Source organism: Rissa tridactyla, chromosome 1 (assembly GCF_028500815.1).
Source record: "Rissa tridactyla isolate bRisTri1 chromosome 1, bRisTri1.patW.cur.20221130, whole genome shotgun sequence".
Taxonomy (NCBI): domain Eukaryota; kingdom Metazoa; phylum Chordata; class Aves; order Charadriiformes; family Laridae; genus Rissa; species Rissa tridactyla.
The window spans coordinates 164541493-164561463 of NC_071466.1; the positions used below are offsets into that span (position 1 = coordinate 164541493).

The following is a 19971-nucleotide window of genomic DNA, read 5'->3' on the forward strand; positions in this document are numbered from 1 at the left end:
GCGAGCCGGAGCCACGCACAGGGCGGGCAGCGCTCCCGCCTACTCTTTTCCCTTCCGCAACCAATCCCGGCGGGGGTGTGTGTGTGTGCTGTCTTCCCGCGGAAGGGGGCGGGACGAGGCGCCCTTCCCGTCTCGCCATTGGTCAAAGGTTGCTATGGGAGGCGGGTCTCCCAGCCCGACGCAGGCTGCGGCTCGTGGCGGCGGCGGTTGGTTGACCGTTGGGGGCCGGTAAAGAGCGGGCGGGGCCGTCCCTCTTGGGCCTGGCGCCGCGCTGGGGAGCCATGTCGGAGTGGGTTTCCTACTACCGGAGCGAGGGGCCGGAGGAGGAAGAGGAGGAGGAGCAGCGGGAGGAGGGGGCTGAGGCGGTCGGTAAGGGCCCACCATCCCCTCACGGAGGGCAGCCCAGGGCCCGCCACCCTCAGGGGTCAGCGGGCGGTGGGGCCCACTGCTAAGACTTGTTCCCCCTACCCCCGACCTGTTCCATAGGGGACTACAGGTTCTCAGGTCGGGACAGCCTCATTTTCTTAGTCGATGCCACCAAGGCCATGTTCGAGCCTGACGAGGATGGAGTGACGTCCTTTGACATGACTATCCAGGTAAGGCTGCGCGGGGAGCTCCCAGGGGCTTCGCAGACCCTCTAGGAATCTTCATCCGGCACCACCATGGGTATGGCCGCCTGGTTGTCGCTCTGCCTCATCTGGTGGTGTAAGGCCACTGTGAAATGTGAGCAGCTCGGGTTGCTGGATGGCTGTGGGTTTGGAGAGATCCATCGCCTGATGGGCCATGCCCAGAGTTTGGTGAGGGAAATGTTTATAGAATGAGTGATCAATCCGCCTTCAGGGTGATGTATTTAAGAAATGTTTGTTTCATTGATCTTGTTCGTAGAAAGGGAATGGTAATGAAAAATACCCAAGTCTGTGTACTGAAGAAAATATCTCAAAAAGCAAGAAAGCAAGATCCCACATTCTTTCTCCATCTGAAATTAAGCTTAAAGCATTTGTAGCGGTTCTTCTGTTTGATAGAGTCTACTTGTATAAACTGCTGATTGCCAAAGACAAAACTTTTGCACCATTATTGCAGCTGATTTTGACAAAAGTTTTGCACCATTACTGCAACTGATTTTCTTCACATTTTGACCTGTGCATTTTTTTTCAGTGCATTCGGAATGTGTATACCAGCAAAATTATTAGTAGTGACAGGGACCTGTTAAGCGTCGTGTTCTATGGTACAGAAAAGAATAAGAACTCAGCAGATTTCAAGCACATCTATGTTCTTCAGGATCTGGGCAATCCAGGTAAAGTCAGTAAAGTGATATGAAGGTTATGCAGAAAGATGGAGTAAGGCAATCTCTGCAGTAGTGTTGTCAGTAACTGGTCTCTCTGAAAACAGAGAGCTATCAGATAAAAAAAAGTTCCTGTTACTGAGATGCGTGGGGGAGATAGATTTAGAAATTTATTGAAAGCTTAGAAACTTATTGGGAGCTTAGCTTTTTCTGTTATAGTTTGTTCAGGTCCCTTTCCTGTGTCTTTTCTTCTATTGTAACATGGTGGTTCATTTACTGTCTGCTAAACCTAAGAAGATCTCAACAGAACTCTTTGAAAGCCCATCATGCGTCTGCTGCACTTCAGAAAAGTGCATGTACATGCTAAGGCACCACGGATTCCAGCTGATGGAGCATATCACAGAATGGCTGAGGTTGGATGGGATTTCTGGAGGTCATCTTGTCCAACCCTTCTGCTCAAGCAGGGCTATCTAGAACAGGTTGTCCAATATGTTAACCTGTTTTGTGGGTGTTCCATCTCTTATTTTCATAATAGGTTTTGCAATTCTTTAATTTATCTCTTCCATTGTCTTAGAATTTCTTAGAATTACCTAGAATTGATAACAAGTGCCAGTTGCTGAACTGGAAAAGGTAGTAGGAGGAGTACAAAGAATGCATGCTAGTGGTGACAAATTGTCTGACAGCGGAGAGTCTTGGGGGGGGATTTTGTCTACTAGCTTTTAATAGCAGCCTTTATCTCTGAGGAGGTTTGATTTCATTTTCTCAACTAGGAGGTGCAGGTTTAATGACACGTGGGGTTCTCCCAAAAGAACTGTGCCTTGTCCTAGTTTCAGAATAAATTACAACAAGGACCTGTCAAGACTGCCCTGGGTTCTTCTCCCTTTTCCGGCAGCAAGTGCCTTAGGCTTCTTGCTCATCCTTTTTACTCCTTCTTCCCTGCTTGCCCTTTTCCCTGCGTTAGAGGCAGTAGCTTCGCCATGCTGATAAAGACAGTGCAGGTGAAAACTGGGTGTTTTTAAAAAGGAAGAGAATTTGCTGCCCCTGGAGAGCAGTGTGCTCTGGAGAAGGAAGAAATGCTATAGTTAGTTATTATGTAGTACATAATTATGAACACTTATGTTATTAATCAGATGACAGCTGAGGAGATGAAAATAAAATAGTAAATAGCAGGGGAAAAGACATTTTCAGATGAGGTTTCAAGAGTGCTGTAGAATTTGAGCGAAGGACAAAAGAAGCAGCTCCGCAGAATGCAGTAGCAGAAAAAATGAAAGCTTGTTTCCTTTTGTAGAGTTATGGGAGAAAACAGAGAATCTGCTCTTAGACAGGTGGGAAAAGGAGTCATAGTTGGGCTGGAGGAATCTGCAGTGCTTTAAAAAGGCTGTTGACACCTGCGCTGGATATTGCTGTGCTCCACATGGTGATCTATGGGCTGCATCTGACCTCTCAATTGATTCTATCTGACATGAGGGGCAAGGGATCAAGAGGAATTCTCCACCTTCCCAACGTGCTGTGGAGATACAGAATGTATTTCAGGCTCCTCTCCTTTCTGTTGTGACACAGCAGTCTGCCGTGCCTCTGCAGCGGGTGCAATTGCTGCCTTTTCTGCTGAGCACTTGACCTTTCAGGTTAGAGGGTTTGCGATACTTTGATCCCTGCCTGTTTCCCTCCCTCAAAAGGAAGAGCCCTGCATGGGTGACAGGGCACTTTGTGTCCTCTTGGCCCCAGTAGGTGCTTTAAAGTGGTAACTGGCTTGCAATATTGCAAATGTTGAAATTGCTGAACAATTGAATCGCTGAACAATTTTCTGAGCCAGGTGTTGGAAGGGCATTGCCACAGAGATGCTAGGGGACGTTGCTCAGACATCAGCTGCAACGGACCTTCGTGCATATTTAGAAGAGTTTGCAGTACTGCTTTCAGTATTTCCAATGCATGTGAATGCTGTTATTCCCCTTAGGTGCAAAGCGTGTTCTAGAGCTGGACCAGTACAGGGGAGATGAAGGACGAGTACTTTTCCGTGAGACCTTTGGCCACAATGCTGACTACTCACTGGGTGAAGCACTCTGGGCCTGCTCTAATCTCTTCAGCGATGTCCGAGTCAGACTGAGCCACAAAAGGATCATGCTCTTCACCAACGAGGATGACCCTCATGCCAATGACAGTGCTAAAGCCAAGCTGGCCAGGACCAGAGCTGGTGATCTGAGAGACACAGGTCATTATTTTCCCCTTTAATTTCAGGCAGAATAAAAGTGATGTTAACTGCATTGCAAGTTAGTGGTGGAAAAAGAATGTAAAATCATCAAAACTGGGGAATCTTTCTCAAGCTTTCTAAATCAGAAATTTGGCATCTAATCTAAATTAGAAAATCTGTTATCCAATCTGGTATCCAACAACTAACATTTTCTAGGATCTCTTTTTGTACTCTGTTAGCATAAATCAGGACTTGAGAGGTCCGTGGAAAACAAACTCTACTTTATTTCATTGTTACACCATTTTCCAGGGAGGGAATAGCAACACCAAGTTAACACAAAAGAAAAATTACCTTAATGGGTCCATTTTGAATTAGCTGAAGAACAGCAACCTGAGCTCAGAGACTAGAGAGCAAATGCTTCATTAATTCAAGTATGTAGCTGAGATAAGCGGTGTTTTTGGAGTTTATCGGATGTGCTGGATCTAGAAGCTGTGAGGCTTCCTTAATCCATTAGCCCTTATAACTGGGAAAGGGGAATTTCTGAACTCATTACTTCCCTCTGTGCCTGAGGTAAGAGTATGTTTTATAGGAGCTTGTCAGAGCTGTTTCATACACAATGTTGTCCAGATACTTAATTAGGGAGGGGACGTTTTCTATGCTATGTTGTTTTGACTGAAGTTGAAGAATGTCTTTTGCCTTTCCCTGGAAACTTTCACATCTGGTGCAGATGACAATTTGGAGCTTATTCTTGCTTAAATTCTTTGCTTAGAGAAATCTGAGAGCACTGAGAAACATGCTGATATAAGAAAAAGCAGTTTCTGCGATCCTCTTCCCATCTCTTACTTTGTTTCTAGGTATCATCCTGGATTTGATGCACTTGAAGAAGCCTGGAGGGTTCGATATCTCTTTGTTCTACAGGGATATCATAAATGTAGCAGAGGATGAGGACATTGGGATCCAACCTGAAGAGTCAGGGAAACTGGAACATCTCATGAAGAAAGTACGAGCAAAGGAGACAAAGAAACGGACTTTAGTCAGGTTTGTACCTAGTTATGATATTTCATTCAATGGAGGCACCTGATGTTATTTTTAGGCTGCATCTCATCTTCCTCTTCTGGAATGATTGGTCTATAAAGGCATCAGCGCTTACATTCCTCAGTCTTAATTCCTAGGTCAAGTGTTTCTTCCATAGCTTCCAAGGATATTTGTCGCTGGTGGATGAAGAGAGCGGAGAGTGAAGTTAGGCCTCCTTTTTCCCTCATGTAAAACAGTTAGTTTATAGTGAAATCTGGTTGAAATTAGGGTTTTCTTACTAGTGTTAGCTTAAAAAAATTCACCTCAATGTGACTGGGTGGTATTGTGGCCTATTATTAACTAGTTATATGTGTCCAGTCTGTCTAAGCACTCGGTGTGGATTCACACAGGCTTGATATTTCTGATCTCCTGCTGAAAGATTAGAGATACTTACAGAGAGATTAAAAGGATCTTGACAAAGCAGATAGGAAGTATTTTTGGAACCACATACTCCATAATGACTTTTTTAATGAGTGAGTTCACAGCAGAATGATGTGGTAAGGAATGAACTTCACAGCCTAGTGGTTTTTTTTAATATATATATTTTAAAAAATACCCACCTGAGCTGTTGTCACTGGCATTCTTGCTCCTACTCACAGCTTTATTTTCCTCTTCTGGGAATGTTCCTCAAGTTTTCTAATAACTGAGGAAGAAGAATCCCCTAGCAGTGATACCTTTTAGAGGAGAGGAAGTAACATTCACAGTAACGCACTGTTCTGCTCTCAGAACTTGAAGATTACCTCCAGTTTTAAACCTTTACTTCTGAATATTTTTCTAACTTCTGATTATTATTTTTTTTTCTTAAATTTTGGTATTGTTTGTATTGATGGTGTTCTTTTGGGGAATTTTGCCTTCTGCGTGAACAGCTGTGTGAATTCAGAGGTCACATTTCATTAAGCTCAAGTAGTGTGTCCAAATGTGAACTTGTCCTGTGCCGTGCTTGAGCATAGCTGCCATCAGAATGAAAAAAGGTGAAAGAAATATGGTAAATTATTTGTGTTTAAATCATTTTTATGACCAGAAGTAACAACATTGCAAGAATGTTTTAATACAAGTGAGATTATTAACCAAGTAATATTATGTTTCCAGAGATACATGTGATTTTGGGGGAGGACAATGGGATGAGGTCAGAGAAAATAAGTTATCTAAGGAGATGACTTTTGATTGCAAAAGTTACATTTTCAAGTCTCAAGTCTGTATCTGCTTTTTTACACAGGTTAAATCTGTATCTGAACAAAGATCTGTCACTTTCTGTTGGTGTTTACAACCTTGTTCAAAAAGCTTATAAGCCATATCCCGTGAAGCTTTATCGGGAGACTAATGAACCTGTTAAAACAAAAACAAGGATGTTTAATGGAAAGACAGGCAGCTTGCTGCTGCCTACTGACACAAAAAGGGCTCAGGTAAAGTATTGATTATGTGCCTGCTTTTTTCTGTCTCTGTGATGTAGGGGGGAGATGCTAATTTTCTTGCTGCTTTTGTTTGTATTTTGCTTTCAAGATGAGATGCAGAAATATTTACGTCTATATTCCCCTGGGCATAGCCTGGTCACTTTGTAAGCTATGCAGAGTGAGAGCGAGCTGTTTCTCTGGTGTGACTGTCAAGGGAAAGCATGTCCGCTGGTGGAAGTGCACTCAGGAACACGTCATTTCTTTCTGTAAGGCAGAACCGGGATGTTAGAGCCTGACCTTATATGGCCTTGTGCTATCGCTGCTAGTGTTATCTTTTGATTCATTAGGAACAGATTTTGTCCATTTTATTAAACATATATGTGTGAATCATGGGGGGCGGGTTGGAGCTCTTTTTTAAACAAAAGAAAGAGCATATTATCTTTGGGTTTTGCTATTTTGTTCTTTGCTTTGCCTTCCTGCTTGATAGTTTGGCTGATGTAGATTGAATGTCACATTCTGTTTGCACAAAGCCTTATTTCAAAGCAGGATATGCAGTTGCTAGGTATGTTGTCACAAGTGCGCTTTGTGTGTCCTTCCATACCAAAGGCTCTTAAGGTTGTTGTCTTAAGATTACATATTAAGTTTATTTGTACTGGACATTAGTTTCTTGAAATACAGTACAGGAGATGAACAGACTACAATATGGTTTTGGTTTTGTGACAAATGAGTGATGCTTCAAAATCTCAGTTGCTGTTTCTGCCAGGAGTAGGTAGCTGACGTGCATCTCGCTGAAGCAAGTTCAGAATCGGACAGGACCTTTGAAAATGTCTGATCCAACCCAGCCCAGAGCAAGACTCACAAAACCAGATCAGGTCGCTCAGGGTTTGTTTGGGACAGCTCTGAAGAACTCCACGGATGAAATGTGACAGCCTGTCTGTGCCAGGGCTTAACCATTGTTTTAGGAAAGTGCATTTTGCTAATGTCCAGGTGGAATTTCCCTTGGGATAATGGTCACAAACTGTGACTTGCCATTTCAGTGTGCACTAATGATGAGAGTTTGCTCTGTCTTGTCTATAACCCTCTTTTCAGTAATGGAAGACAGCAATTGCACCCTCTTCCTGTGTCCCCCACCTCGTCCTCTCCCCCTGCAATTTTTTTATGCTGGCAGCACTACTATCTGCTCTTCCCTGGTGTAGACATATGGAAACCGCCAGATTGTGCTGGAGAAAGAGGAAACAGAAGAAATAAAAAGGTTTGATTCTCCAGGCTTGTTTCTGATTGGCTTCAAACCACTCTCAATGTTAAAACAGCACCACCATATCAAGCCCTCCCAGTTCATCTATCCTGAGGAGTCCCTAATAAGTGGTAAGTAAAGACAGCAAGAGAAGATTCACCACCTTGCGTTAGGGTAACCAGCTGATTCATAGTGTGTTTGAGTGGGGATCGTTGAGTATAAAATCTTTGTCTAAGTTAAAAACTTGCTAATGTTAAGAAGTGGAGAATTAACTGTTACTGTCCCTCTCAGCTGCAGTTAATTCTTGTTTTCTTCAATAGCAGAAGAGCCAATTTGGCTTCATGTTTCATCCATCATGACAAGCAGCTCATGAAACTGTGCAGACATAGTCCCAAAATATTTGGTTTTGTCATTCATGAAAGTGAAGGATCCTAGTACCTGACAAGAAGGCAAGGGTGATTAAAAAAAAAAAAAAGTAACAAAAACCAACCAACCAACCAACCAAACAAAAAAACCAAAAACAAACCAGTGAAGATAATTGCTGTTTTTAAGTCCATATCAGCTAGAAGTGGAAACACGATATTCAGGAAGCATGGTTGAATTAACAGCACTTTATGGGCTTGTAAAGAGAGAAGGAGTGGATGCTTAGGACTGCTTTTTCTCCTCTTTTTATGTATATATGTAAGTCTGCTTATCTAGAAATATAGTATTAATCGATCCCAAGCTAGGACAGTAAATAAAAACCTCCAGCTCCTCAATCTACTGGTGGATAAAGAGGACTGAGTTATGACCAGATGCTTGGCAGTGTCTGACAAAAGAGCCTTTACACTACCTTCTCCAGCTTAGCAGTTTCCTGAGTCAAACACCTTACATGTTAGTCTTTTCCTGACCACCATATCTGGTAAAATACAAATACAAAAATACAAATCAAACATGTGCCTCGAGGAATGCTGCAGTCTGAATTCATAGTGTGTTACTTCTGCAAAGGTCCTATGATGTGTTGCTACTATGATGTCCCACCAGACCAGAAAGAGGCTTTGTAGATACCAGTTTGATTTTCAAGCATATTTCATTGCTCAGGTGCTGGTGATTTCATTTCTTTTACCAGAACTCTCACTGCTCTGGTCAGGAGAGGCACTAACATTGTCATTTTTAAGGGATTCCGCTTCCAAAAGTTGCTTTTTACCTCTGGAAATATTGCAAGCATCTCAAAGAAGTCACAGGTGTTGAAACTGTAATATCTAGGGTTACAGTCCTGAACACAGGAGCAAAGCTGTCAATCTGACCAATACAGTCTTTACTTTGCAGGGAGTACAACTCTGTTTAATGCCTTATTGATGAAATGCTTGGAGAGGGAAGTGATGGCACTGTGCAGATACATTGCCCGCCGGAACATTCCCCCTCGCTTCGTGGCCCTGGTTCCCCAGGAGGAAGAGGTGGATGAGCAGAAGGTGCAGATAGCCCCTCCAGGTACAGGAAGAGATGCTGCCTTTCCCTGCATGGTTGGATGCAGTCAGCATAATAGCCTCCTGTATTGCGTAAAAAAAATATTCTTGGCGCTGCTCCCCTTAAAAATGGAGAGAGTGCTTTCCAGCATCCCTTTTCTTCAGTTTTGTCATTGTGAGTGTCTGATGTTGAAGCTATTTTTAAAACTCCAGTTGCATCAGTGCTTGCCCAGGTGTAGCATGGCTACAGTATTTTCCCACCTCCTGCTTTTTTTTAGCAGGCTCAAGTAGCTGACCTAAAAAGCCCTTTTTTCTTTTTGCTGACTAGACAGAATGTCTTTCCCTAAATTTTATTGTATCCTTGGATACATTTTAAAGCCTTAAATAAATACTCTCACGTACTGAGCCTTGCACTGTAGCAGCTGAGTAGAGAACGATCAAAGAGCAAAGGCAGACTCTTGCTCTTCTACATTTTCTCACCTCTTTAACTGGAAAATCTTCTTCTGTGAAGGACAGTAACGCTGCTTGTGCACAGTGTAAAGCATTTCAGAAATAAAATGTGGGCATTAACTTAATTTTCAAACAAGCCTTTTTCAAGCTCATATCCAGTGAGAGATGGGGAAGGTGCACAAATTGATCTCCTGTATAAATAGCAGTTTTCCAGCTCTAAGACATGCATTTAGTTTGAATCTCTTTCAAAAAGCCATTAGTTATGCTGGTTATATTAATTGAGATTAGGATTGAGCGTCGTGCTGTAGGTACTAGGAGGTATTATGGATTGCTGTTGTTGACAGCAAAATAGTAGCTAGTTTGGGGAGTAATCAGACCTAGCTAATTATCATCTTGGCCTTTGCCATAAATTATTGTTTTGAGGCGGTGGTTATGCATAACTGTTCTCTGCTCTCTTCCTTCTGTGTAGGTTTCCACATGATTTTCCTACCATACGCAGATGACAAACGGAACGTTGATTTTACAGAAAAGGTTCCAGCCAGTCGAGAGCAGGTGGACAAAATGAAGGAAATAATTCAAAAACTCCGATTCAGATACAGGTACATGGAGATAAATAGTGTGCATGTTGGGGGGTGGCATGGGGAAAAAGACACAACACTGTTGCTTGCTCTGTTGCATACTTTATTCAGCTGTGGTGTCCACAAGATGGGATTTTGATGCATTTTGATGCAAATTGCTTCCCTTTGCAGTAGCTTTGTCCAAACTTTTATTTTTAATTATTCTGGATACCCAGGCACCACGTGCAGTATGTAGCACGTTCTGGAGTTCTATTGCTCTTGTACTCTGAGCTGTTGTCATTTGTTGCAGAGGTATCACATTTTGTTGTGGTTCTGCCAATCTGTTGCAGATCAGACCTGGATCATTTAAATTGGAGCACTTTAGAGAGAGTAGTTAGGCTTTTTCATTATAGATAGGATAAATTTTCTGCGGTGCTATTATGAGAGATTTTTTTCTAGGTATGTGGAAAGTAGCATAGCTGGTATTGAAGTAGAAAGCCATTGTCTCCATTTCTCTCACACAGCTTTCTAATGTGGCTGATGCATGATGGGATAGTGATTCAGCAGGTACATTGAAAACAGGAAAAGCAGTTCTGATGAGGTGGATTGTTATGTGGGAAAGAGGGAGGTTTTACTCTGAAATAGATTGGTGGCAGATCTTATGTGTCTTGTCTGTCTTCTTGGCAGCATGCATTGACATTTTGGGGGATTCTTGACAGGCCTGACAGTTTTGAGAACCCAGTGTTGCAGCAGCACTTCAGGAATCTGGAGGCTTTGGCGCTGGATATGCTGGAACCAGAACAAGCTGAGGATCTTACAAGTGAGAATTATTGAGGGGTGCGAAGGGAAGTGGGGTAGAGGGCTCTTGACTTTGTTCTAAGTCAGAGATGTGCTACTACAAAACCAAACGTCTTTTAAAAAATATTTTAGTTGTGTGCAGTTCCAAGGTGTAGAATTCTGGATGTGTCCATTCTGATATACTGAAGCCTTACTTTCTACTGTTGTCAGTTTTAAGATAAAGGAAAAATTGATCACTTTACTCTCCAAAATTAAAATTGAATCACCTTTTTTCTATGATGACAAATGTTTTCTCTGAAATTCCTGTCTTCAAGAGTCTAATTAATATTTCAGTCTGATAAATGGGCAGAATTACTTAGAGAATTATTCTGCTAGGAGGCAATAACGCCACCTTGTGGCTCTGAGAGTTTTTATAGAAGAATATCTTGTCAAAGAATCGAAACCTTCTCCTGAAGGGGAAGTTCCTTTTCTAAAATTATGTTATACTCGAGGAATAGCATTAATGTAACTATTTGTCTCTTCTGAAGTGATACGTAACAAACAGTCTAGGTCTCTGTGCTAGATATCATACAAATACATGACAGAAACAAGCTGTTCTGCCTCAAACCACTCGCAACCTTAGATTTTGTTGTATTTTAAATGTCTGAGATTAGACCTGGGTAACAGTGCAACTAGGTAGGAGATCTTCTATATCACTTCCACCGTGTCAGTTTTGTTCTGCATATATTTTTCCTGTTTAGGGATATGGGTGAGGCCATTACGTATGTATAATACAAATACTTGATATTACCAAGAGCTTTACGTTTCATTTGTGAATATCATAACATAGGTCTTTGCATTTTGCATGCTTCCAAGACACTTGCATGCTAGTTATTACAGAAGCACAATTGTATGTGGTGATGGCCTCATTGAGACTTTTCTGTGATTGCTCAGTTTTTGAGAGGGCAAATGTTTCTCTTTTGCCAGTGCCAAAGGCTGAAGAGATGAACCGCAGGCTGGGCAACCTGGTGGAGGAGTTTAAGCAGCTGGTGTATCCCCCTGACTACAATCCCGATGGGAAGGCTGTAAAGCGAAAGCAAGGTAAGTAATGATGGTGCAGACATGTAGCGTGGTGTCTGTGTTTGTTTAGAGGCTTCTGCATTTTCAGTTTGTCTCATAGTTTAGAGACGCTGCTTGTGCAATGACTCGTTACTCATCTCCACAAGAAAGTGGACTCGTATTCAGCGGTGATTCTTAGAGAGTAGAGGTTATTGTGGTATCCACCTAGAGAACTGCTGGAATGAGAAACTGCATAGTGAAAAAATAGAGAAGTATAGGAAGCAATGGGAGTGAATTACTGCAAAATATATATTTATTATTATTTTATCATTATCAATAACTTTGTGGTTTTTACAACACTGGTAAAATTGTTCATGCTTTCAGTTTGTGCTCTTGGTGAGAAAGCAGACTTCTATGCATGGGCTGTTTAGCGAGTCCAAGATGGGCATCTTTAGGGCTAAATGTCTTAAGTAATGATGAAGTACATGTGTAGCTTGGGAGTCTATGAAATTCTGCATAAAGTGTCAGTTGGCTGAACTCCCTGTGGAATAGTTGCATTCTCCTGTCTAGATGAGAATCCCTTAACATTTTCATTTGGGGGTGATCTTTCCATCAGAACACAAAGTTTCATACTTGAGTTTGAGATCACTCGTATCAATGAAATATACTATATGACACCTGCTTCATAAAACAAAATATGGAATCTCGATCTGTGAGTGTGTAGGTAGCTATTGAAGTACCGTGTGCTAACAGGAATTAACTGTGGTATGTGTATGAAACGTTGATGTCTTTCTATTAAGAAGCTTTTTTGAAGCTTGGTGACCTAAAATTTATCTTTCTAGTTTCTGATGGTCAATCTGAGAAGAAGCCCAAGGTAGAAATCTCGAAAGACGAGCTGCAGAGTCACGTGCAGAAGGGCACTCTAGGCAAGCTGACTGTACCTGTTCTGAAGGAGGCATGCAGACTCTACGGGCTGAAGGGTGGGGGGAAGAAGCAGGAGCTCATGGATGCGCTGACTGAGTATTTACTTCAGTGAGCACTAAGCAGGAGCAGAAGGCCCTGGTTAACTTCCATCTGCTTAAAGTTTTAGTTGTCTTATGTGGCTGCTGTGTCTGTTTAACCTTGCTAAGGAGGAGAAGGCGACTAAATGTTGCTGAATCTAGCAGTGGAGAAACTTGTTACTTTTAGTTGTGAAACATCTCTGCAAAGTTGAATTCTGTTTGCAGTAGTCAAAGGCAGAATTAAATTCCCTGCTAACTCAGGTCACCCACTACAAGTAAACACAGTTGTGCCTTCCTGTTTTCTTAATAAAAGTTGTTCTGGACCTCTCTTGCTTTGTCACGCCAGCTATACCATCTTTGTATCATAAAGACAGCAAAAATCACTTCAATGTGAGTAAGAAAACAGCGATCTGTGTTAATGGCACCACAAGAATTCAAGCAGCAGGTCAAGTCTGTGTGCTAACAGAGGGTATGTGATGTATTACTATGCTACTCTCCAAAACAGCCAGTCAGCACCAGCACTTGTAAATCAAATTTCTTTTCCATCATCCGCGTTATAAAGATCACCAGCAGGTCATAAAGGAGGAAATCATTACTGGGAAGCAGTAGCCAATCGTTTGGGTAAAAAAGCCAGCACTTCACAAAGCTGCACAGCCATGTATTCCATTTTTAAATGGTAATAGCAAAAGCTGGTTTAAAAAAAAGGAGGGGGGAAAAAGCCATGTTCCCTGGAAGGCTGCAAGCACTTACCCCGGTTAAATTACAGACCTTTTCCACCTCTGTAGCAAGTGTGAGTCAGACTATTATGCAGACTTCTGTTCTCAAATTTGTGCTTTAAAAATAAAAAAAAAAGGCAAGCTGTGGAGAGCAGCCCTTGTTACTTCCAGTATCCTTATTTTTTTAATTATAGAGACTGCATATGCACCTGTCTACATTTTGTTTTTTAAACTTTCATGTCTGGCATGCCCTACTTGTTGTGTGGTGCAAGATGATTAAATCCAATAGTCATTGCCTTTGCTCTAGAAAACAGTACTAATTGTTTAGCTAAACCGTAACTTTTTACGGGATGCAAATATGGGATACATGAGGTATCCATTTTGGTCTGTGTGGTGTTTTTAGGGATTCCTGTTTGGCACACAAACTATTGGGCAACTTATTGAAGAATGAAGTCATATATTAAGGTCGTGCCCGTGCTGTAGTGTAGCACGCATATCAGAGCCAGCTGTGAACGCTGTCTTGGCACTGCGACCACCCTGGCTGTGCCAGCACACTGCTCACCGCCACCTCCACGGCTCCTCTCAGAAGAGCAGCTAGCCCATCCATGTTGAGCTCTGCAGTATTGAAGCTACGTAGTCTATTATACGTTCAACCAGCCTGCATTATAGTAGTTATTTTTAATAAAGATTTGTCTAAGCAATCAATTTATTTTGCCCTTTGGCAAAGAAGTTGCTATAAATGCTCGTCTTAGCAAGACTTGAATTGAACGCAATAAAATAGTGAGACTATCCTGTCCTTAATTCTGTGAATTTTCATTCCCCAAATGCCCTTGTTGACTACTCTCTTGGCTTGCTAAGCCCCAGGCACAGTATATTCCAGGTTTTGGATGATTATGGCGTGTTTCGTCTCGGTTATTAGATCTTCCTCCTGTTTTTTTTTTTTTTTAAAAGCAAGCTATTTCATTAAGCGAAAGTTCAACAGGGATGGTAGTGGAAGGATTCAGAGCAGAAAACCAAGACAGTTTTGCTTACTCAAGAATCCTTTATTTCTGCTCCTTATGTGCTTTGTCTTACATCAGCTATCTTGGCATGGTACAATAGGGCAAGTCGTTTGCAAAGCTGTGGTTTTAAACACAACTAGCTCAACAGTCAGCATCAGCAGAAGGGAGCAGCAGCATTCCTGAACTTCATACAAATGAAAGGACTCTAAAATCTTTGTATTAAGTTCACCTCAGCAAGGGCATTAGTTGTCAGTCATTTACAAAAATACACAGACATGATGTGTCTTGGATCTTCAGTGAGCTGACTTCATCTGCTTGGGATGTACTTCCCAAAGGTATGAAATCAGTGCCTCTGTGGAAACATTACAGGAGATTTTATTGTCCCTTCTGTGTTGTACATGTTCCATACTAGCTTTGCTTTGGCATCCTGCAATAAAAGACAGGTTTGATACAACCCATTCCAACACAGAGGTTTAGACTCTTCTGCTCAGAGTGGTACATGGATTTATTATACAATATGCATTTAACTAAAGCTAGCTCTGTAAAACCACCGCTAATCCAGAAAGCTGGTAGTGCTTCACGCTTTTCCAGAACATGAGATTATCTAACATTCTCTTCTTGAGACACAAGTTGTTTTATCTGAAAAATTACTTGCTGTGTTGCCTTGGCTATGACTTAACAGGTTTACCTTTACTCAGGTGACTACAGTACAACAGCTTCCCTAAATGCATTAGGTAGGGCACTTGTCAGCCACAGCAGGCTGCTTTCTACCATGTGCCTTTACTTAAACACCCTAGAAGTCCAAGCCCGTTGATACAGTCCACGCAAAAAAACCTGAAGGAGTATGAACTATTACACTGCAATAGTCTTTAGGCAATCTCTGAGCAATCAGGATTCTGATTGCAATCAGCAATCAACCTCTGAGCAAGCAGGAACACTTCAGTTGCAAATGCTTCCCCGAGGGAATGACAATTATATTTAGCTTTGTCAGCAATTTTATTTTTCTTAAAAAGTCAGTATTTAAAAATAAGCGAGATAAGAGATTTCCCCTTGTGCACTGCTATAAGATTTCTGCTCCCCGTATACCTCTTAACAGAAGTCTCTTGTCTGGTTTCGAGAAGAAAAAGGGTTGTGCTCTGTGTACTGATCTTGGCTCCGTCCGCTGCTGCACAGTAGCTGCTGCCTGCCTTATAGACGGCCTGTGCTGCTCCATCGTGCAGTCTGAATGCACGCACTGTGTGGGGAACCAACATGCCTCATCCTCAGCAGACTACAACCATTCAGAAATGAAGAGTTACTCACACCTGTCAGAGGCTGAAGCTTAGCAGAAATACTGCAACGTATAGCAAGCTAATGGGTGGGTTAAAAAAGCCCTGAGCAGGCAGACATGGAGATAAGGGGGCATTTGTTTTTTCTTTCTATTTAACATCAAATGGGAAATACAATTGTACAGTCACTTTTCAAGAAGTAATACAACAAGAATGAACCTGTTGGGGTGGAATAATAGAAAAGAGGGGGGAGGGGAGGCAGCAACACTAAGAATTAAGCCGTTATTAACCAAAAATGTGTTGTTTTGAAATGAAACACTGATATCAAAATTGTATCTCAACTGAAGCTAGACATTAATTCCCCTGACTTCCAACTTTCCTATTCCACACACACTTAGAACTCATGGGCGTTTAGACCAACAGTCTTTCTATAGCTTGCTGGACAGACTGGATCTGAGGCTTTAGCTGTGATCCCTCCTTGATGGTGATGGAGCAGGCAATGACAGGGCGGGAAACGCCACACGCCCGGCCCAGGGCTTGCTTGGAGCGCACAAACACATAAGGTACATTCTTGTCCTCGCAGAGAAGAGGGAGGTGCAGGATGATCTCCAACGGTTCTGCATCTGCCGCCATCACAATGAACTCTGCTATCCCACGGTTCAGTGTTTTGGTGGCTGTAAAAGAAACTGAAGAGTAAGTCTAGGTCCTTGTGGAAAGCACATCTAATGAAAAACATTAGATGTTGTAATTGTCATATGCAAGGAGATCTAGTGGTAGCATGAGGACAGACCAAAGGAAAACAGCAGCTATAGGGCCAGGGAGGGGGTTATCCATAGGGTTGCTCCAGGGGTATTGTGTCCAGCACTGCTCTTGAACACAGCGGAGAGACTCACAAGGGAGCTAGGCCAGCCCAGGGCTGCTGGGGCACACCACAGATGAGGGGAGACTGAGGGAGCTGGAGTTTGTTTAGCCTGGAGAAGAAGGGGCCAAAGTGGGATTGTGGGTGACGCGGCTGCTGTCTTCTCCTGCTTCAAGGGGACTGCAGAGAAGATGGAGCCAGACTGTCCCCATGAGTGCCCAGGAAAAAGGACAAATTGCAGACTGTGACTGTTGCCTCAGGGACATTTCTGGGGACATGCTGGAATTTTATCCCCCCTTGCCATGAGAGAGGTTTAAGCCATGGGACATGGATCCTGAGAGATTATGGAGTTTCTATCCTTAGGGATTTTTTTTTTTTTTTTTAAAAAGTTTGACAAGGCAAAGCCCCAAGTAACCTGATCCAACTGTGAAGGGAGCCACTGTCTGAGCAGGTTGCACTAGAGACCTCCAGAGGTCCCCTCGAACCCCAATCTTTTTATGATTCTAAACTGGCTAGGCACCTGGTAATCCCAGTGCCATGCCACTAAAGTATGCATGATCAGAGGACACACACGAGGAATGCAGTTTGGGCATCTACCAGAACTGTATATAAATATTGAAAAGATTACAGCTTAGTTCTGTCCCTGAATATTGCTTAAGCAGGCTAGAAAAAGGAGGGAGAGGGACACTTGCAATATCCAGATCTATAGAATGCTAGAATGGTTTGGGTTGGAAGGGACCTTAAAGATCATCTAGTTGCAACCACCTGCCGTGGGCAGGGACACCTCCCACTAGACCAGGCTGCTCAAAGCCCCATCCAGCCTGACCTTGAACACTTCCAGGGTTGGTATCCAAAACTTCCTTGGGGAACTTCTGACAGTGTCTCACCACCCTCATAGTGAAAAATTTCTGCTTGATATCTAATCTAAATTGACCCTCTTCCAGTTTGAAGCCATTACTGCTCATCCTATTGCTACATGCCCTTGTAAAAAGTTCCTCTCCAGCTGTCTCGTAGGCTGCCTTCAGATACTGGAAGGCCACTATAAGGTCTCCCTGGAATCTTCTCTTCTCCAGGCTGAACAACCCCAACTCTCTCAGCCTGTCTTCATAGGAGAGGTCCTCCAGCCCCCTGATCATCTTCATGGCCCTCCTCTGGGCCTGCTCCAACAGTTCCATGTCCTTCTTGTGCTGAGGGTTCCAGAGCTGGACACAGTACTCCAGGTGGGGTCTCACTCACCAGAGCAGGGCAGAGGGGCAGAATCACCTCCCCCAACCCGCTGGCCTCGCTTCTTTTAATGCGGCCCAGGATGAGATGGCCTTTCTGGGCTGCAAGTGCACTTTACCGGCTCATGTTGAGCTTCTCATCCACCAACACCCCCAAGTCCTTCTCCTCAGGGCTGCTCTCAATCCATTCTCCGCCCAGCCTATATTTGTGGTATGTAACGTTAGTGTCCCACCACTAGAGAGAAGAGACAATCTCTAGCCACAGCTTCTCACAAAATCCTTGCTATGATTTCTAGCACACATCACAACATGCAGGTCTCACCTTCATTGGCTCCCTTGCGTAGCTGCTTGTAGTTGCAGGATTGCTGCACAAGATCCAGTAGCGTTTTGGTGAGCTGTGCATCAGCCAGGGGGTAAGCTTTGGGATTCACTTCTGCCTCACTCTAGAGAAAGGAAAAAAAGAGTGTTAGAATAGGAGCAAAGGGGGCTTTGTTCCGAACAACACTATGCAGGCATCGTGTCCACCACATATATTGACTACTGAAGTCACATCACTATTCTCAGTTACTCCGCATATACACTAAAAATCACACTGCGTTTTATTTATAAAAAGGGGATTCTTCTCACATTCAAAGCAGACAGCATCTCTACCCACACAGACAGCATATTTAGATCCTACAGACTAGCAGCAGTGAACTTACAGGGAAGTTTTTAGGCATTTGCTACCACGGATACCACATAAAATGAAGGAACAAGCTCCTGCCGTCAGGGAATTAACAAGCTCAGGCATGAATTTTAAAGAAACCCCGAGAAGAGCACGCATCAGGTTTATTCCTGCAAATTCCGAGTAGCTTCTAAACGTTAACATCAATGGCGTGGTGCAACAGCAACGAAGCCACAAGCGGCGTTAACGACCGCCACCGACAGAAGGACAACTTCTCCAGCCCCCACCGCCGCAGCCGACACCGGCGCTCCCGGCACCGGGCCCGGGCGGCCCCACGCCACGGTGCCCCGCCCGCCGCCTGCCCTCACACACCGCTACGGCCCAGCACCGGCCGCCCACATGCCCCCGGCTCCCCGCGGGGGCACAGCGGGGCCGGGCCGGCAGAGCGGATCCCCCGTCACTCGGTGCCCTCAGGACCGCCACCCCCCAACCCCGGGGCTCCCTCCCTCCGGGGCAACGCGCCGAGCCGGAGGCCCGCGACCGGCCTCCACGTGCTCCCCGCCCCGCAGCCGCCGGGGAGGTCGCGCTCCCCGCCGCGGCGGCCCCTGAGGAAGTGAAAGAGGAGGATGAGGAGGCGGCCGGCGCCCGGCCCCACTCACCATGGCCGCGGCCTGGGCTGGGCGGCGCGGCCCGGTGGCTCCTCTCGGCCTGAGCGCGTTGAGGGGAAGGATCCAGGCGCGCTCGCGCGCGCTGCGTCGCCGCCGGAAGTCAGGCGGCCGCGTGCCCGGGGGCGTGCCCGGGGGGCGGAGCCTCGGTGAGGGGCCGCCTGGACCCGCCACCGGCAGCGGCCTCGCGCGTGCGCAGGGCGGCGGTTGGGCGATGGCGGCGGGGTGTCCGCTGCCCGGCGGCGGGCACGGGGCGCGTTGGGCCCTGCCGCTCCGCCCGCCGCTCTGCCTCGCCTGCGCCGTGGAGACGCTGGGCGACGGCAGCGCCTCGGTGGGCAGCGCCTCCGGCCCGCCGCCCCTTCCCGCGCAGAGCTGGCCTCCTCACGGCGGGCGCAGCGGCCGCCCCCCCCCGCCCCGACCCCTCAGCCGCCGCGGCCTTGGCTGGCCCCTCTCCTCCCGATGAATTTGAGGCCCGGGCGGGAGTGTCATGGTGCCTGACCCCGGTGTATCACCTCGGCACCTCTCCCCCCCGGGCTGGTGGGAGCAAGCGGGGTGGCTCGGGCCCGAGTGCTGACCGGTTGTTGTCTCTGATCCGTAGCTGGTGCGCAAGAAGCATGTCCTCTCCCGTCTCCACGATGCCCTGGCCTGGCAGGCGCTGCCGCTCGTCCAGCTGCTGGCACCGGACGAGAGGGTCTGCCTTCACTTGATAGGAACTCTCTTTGGTAAGAGCTGTGCTGTGGCCTAGCACAGCAGCAGGAAGAAAGCAGTTACCTTTTTTTTTTTTGAATGGGTGTATACATGTGAAACTTCTCCACATTTGAAGCAAAAAAAAAAAGGCAAAAGAAAATTGAGGTACCTAATTCCATATTTCCACCATTCTGTGTTAGGTGTTGTTACTCCCTGTGGAAAACTGCCTGTTGTTTCATGTAGAATAAGTTAATTCATTTCCTTATTCCCCAAGGAGCAGGATTGAAATGTTCATAAAGCTCTTGCAATTTTCCAAAATACCTTGACGTATCTCTACGGCCTTTCTGGAGAACTGGGAGTGCCTTGTGTATGACTCTTCCCTGAATGCCCTCCATTCTGGTCTTCATGACTCGTTGCTTTCTCACCTTGC

General features: G+C 44.9%; 3 protein-coding genes across 3 annotated transcripts in view; 2 read left to right on the plus strand and 1 right to left on the minus strand.

Annotated features, from left to right (window-relative positions):
* The first annotated feature begins 152 nt into the window (after positions 1–152).
* Positions 153–12781, plus strand: XRCC6 (X-ray repair cross complementing 6). Its single transcript, XM_054191580.1, has 12 exons — positions 153–369; positions 487–596; positions 1156–1294; positions 3237–3491; positions 4325–4508; positions 5761–5947; positions 7132–7300; positions 8478–8639; positions 9534–9663; positions 10341–10441; positions 11386–11499; positions 12300–12781. Exons 1-12 carry the CDS (start codon positions 282–284, stop codon positions 12491–12493), a joined length of 1833 nt encoding a protein of 610 aa, XP_054047555.1. The 5' UTR covers positions 153–281; the 3' UTR covers positions 12494–12781.
* A 2366-nt stretch (positions 12782–15147) lies between these two features.
* SNU13 (small nuclear ribonucleoprotein 13) lies at positions 15148–19213 on the minus strand. Its single transcript, XM_054183879.1, has 3 exons — positions 18849–19213; positions 17848–17968; positions 15148–16117 (listed from the first exon to the last, which is right to left on the minus strand). Exons 1-3 carry the CDS (start codon positions 18849–18851, stop codon positions 15855–15857), a joined length of 387 nt encoding a protein of 128 aa, XP_054039854.1. The 5' UTR covers positions 18852–19213; the 3' UTR covers positions 15148–15854.
* Positions 19068–19971, plus strand: part of MEI1 (meiotic double-stranded break formation protein 1) — a 38921-nt gene continuing 38017 nt past the window's right edge. Inside the window, exons 1-2 of the mRNA XM_054183872.1 lie at positions 19068–19185; positions 19453–19576. Coding sequence (XP_054039847.1) covers positions 19069–19185; positions 19453–19576 — 241 coding nt within the window. The 5' untranslated portion in view covers position 19068. The remainder of the gene's footprint in view (positions 19186–19452; positions 19577–19971) is intronic.

What these genes read in the sequence shown, in the direction of transcription:
- SNU13 (XM_054183879.1), bottom strand. An exon ending in ACGCAAGGGAGCCAATGAAG is followed by an intron (nt 16,118 to 17,847) that starts GTGAGACCTGCA and finishes TTTCTTTTACAG; the next exon opens with CCACCAAAACACTGAACCGT.
- XRCC6 (XM_054191580.1), top strand. Translation starts at nt 282, where the DNA reads ATGTCGGAGTGGGTTTCCTACTACCGGAGCGAGGGGCCGGAGGAGGAA. An exon ending in TCAGGATCTGGGCAATCCAG is followed by an intron (nt 1,295 to 3,236) that starts GTAAAGTCAGTA and finishes TATTCCCCTTAG; the next exon opens with GTGCAAAGCGTGTTCTAGAG. An exon ending in CTGACACAAAAAGGGCTCAG is followed by an intron (nt 5,948 to 7,131) that starts GTAAAGTATTGA and finishes TCCCTGGTGTAG; the next exon opens with ACATATGGAAACCGCCAGAT.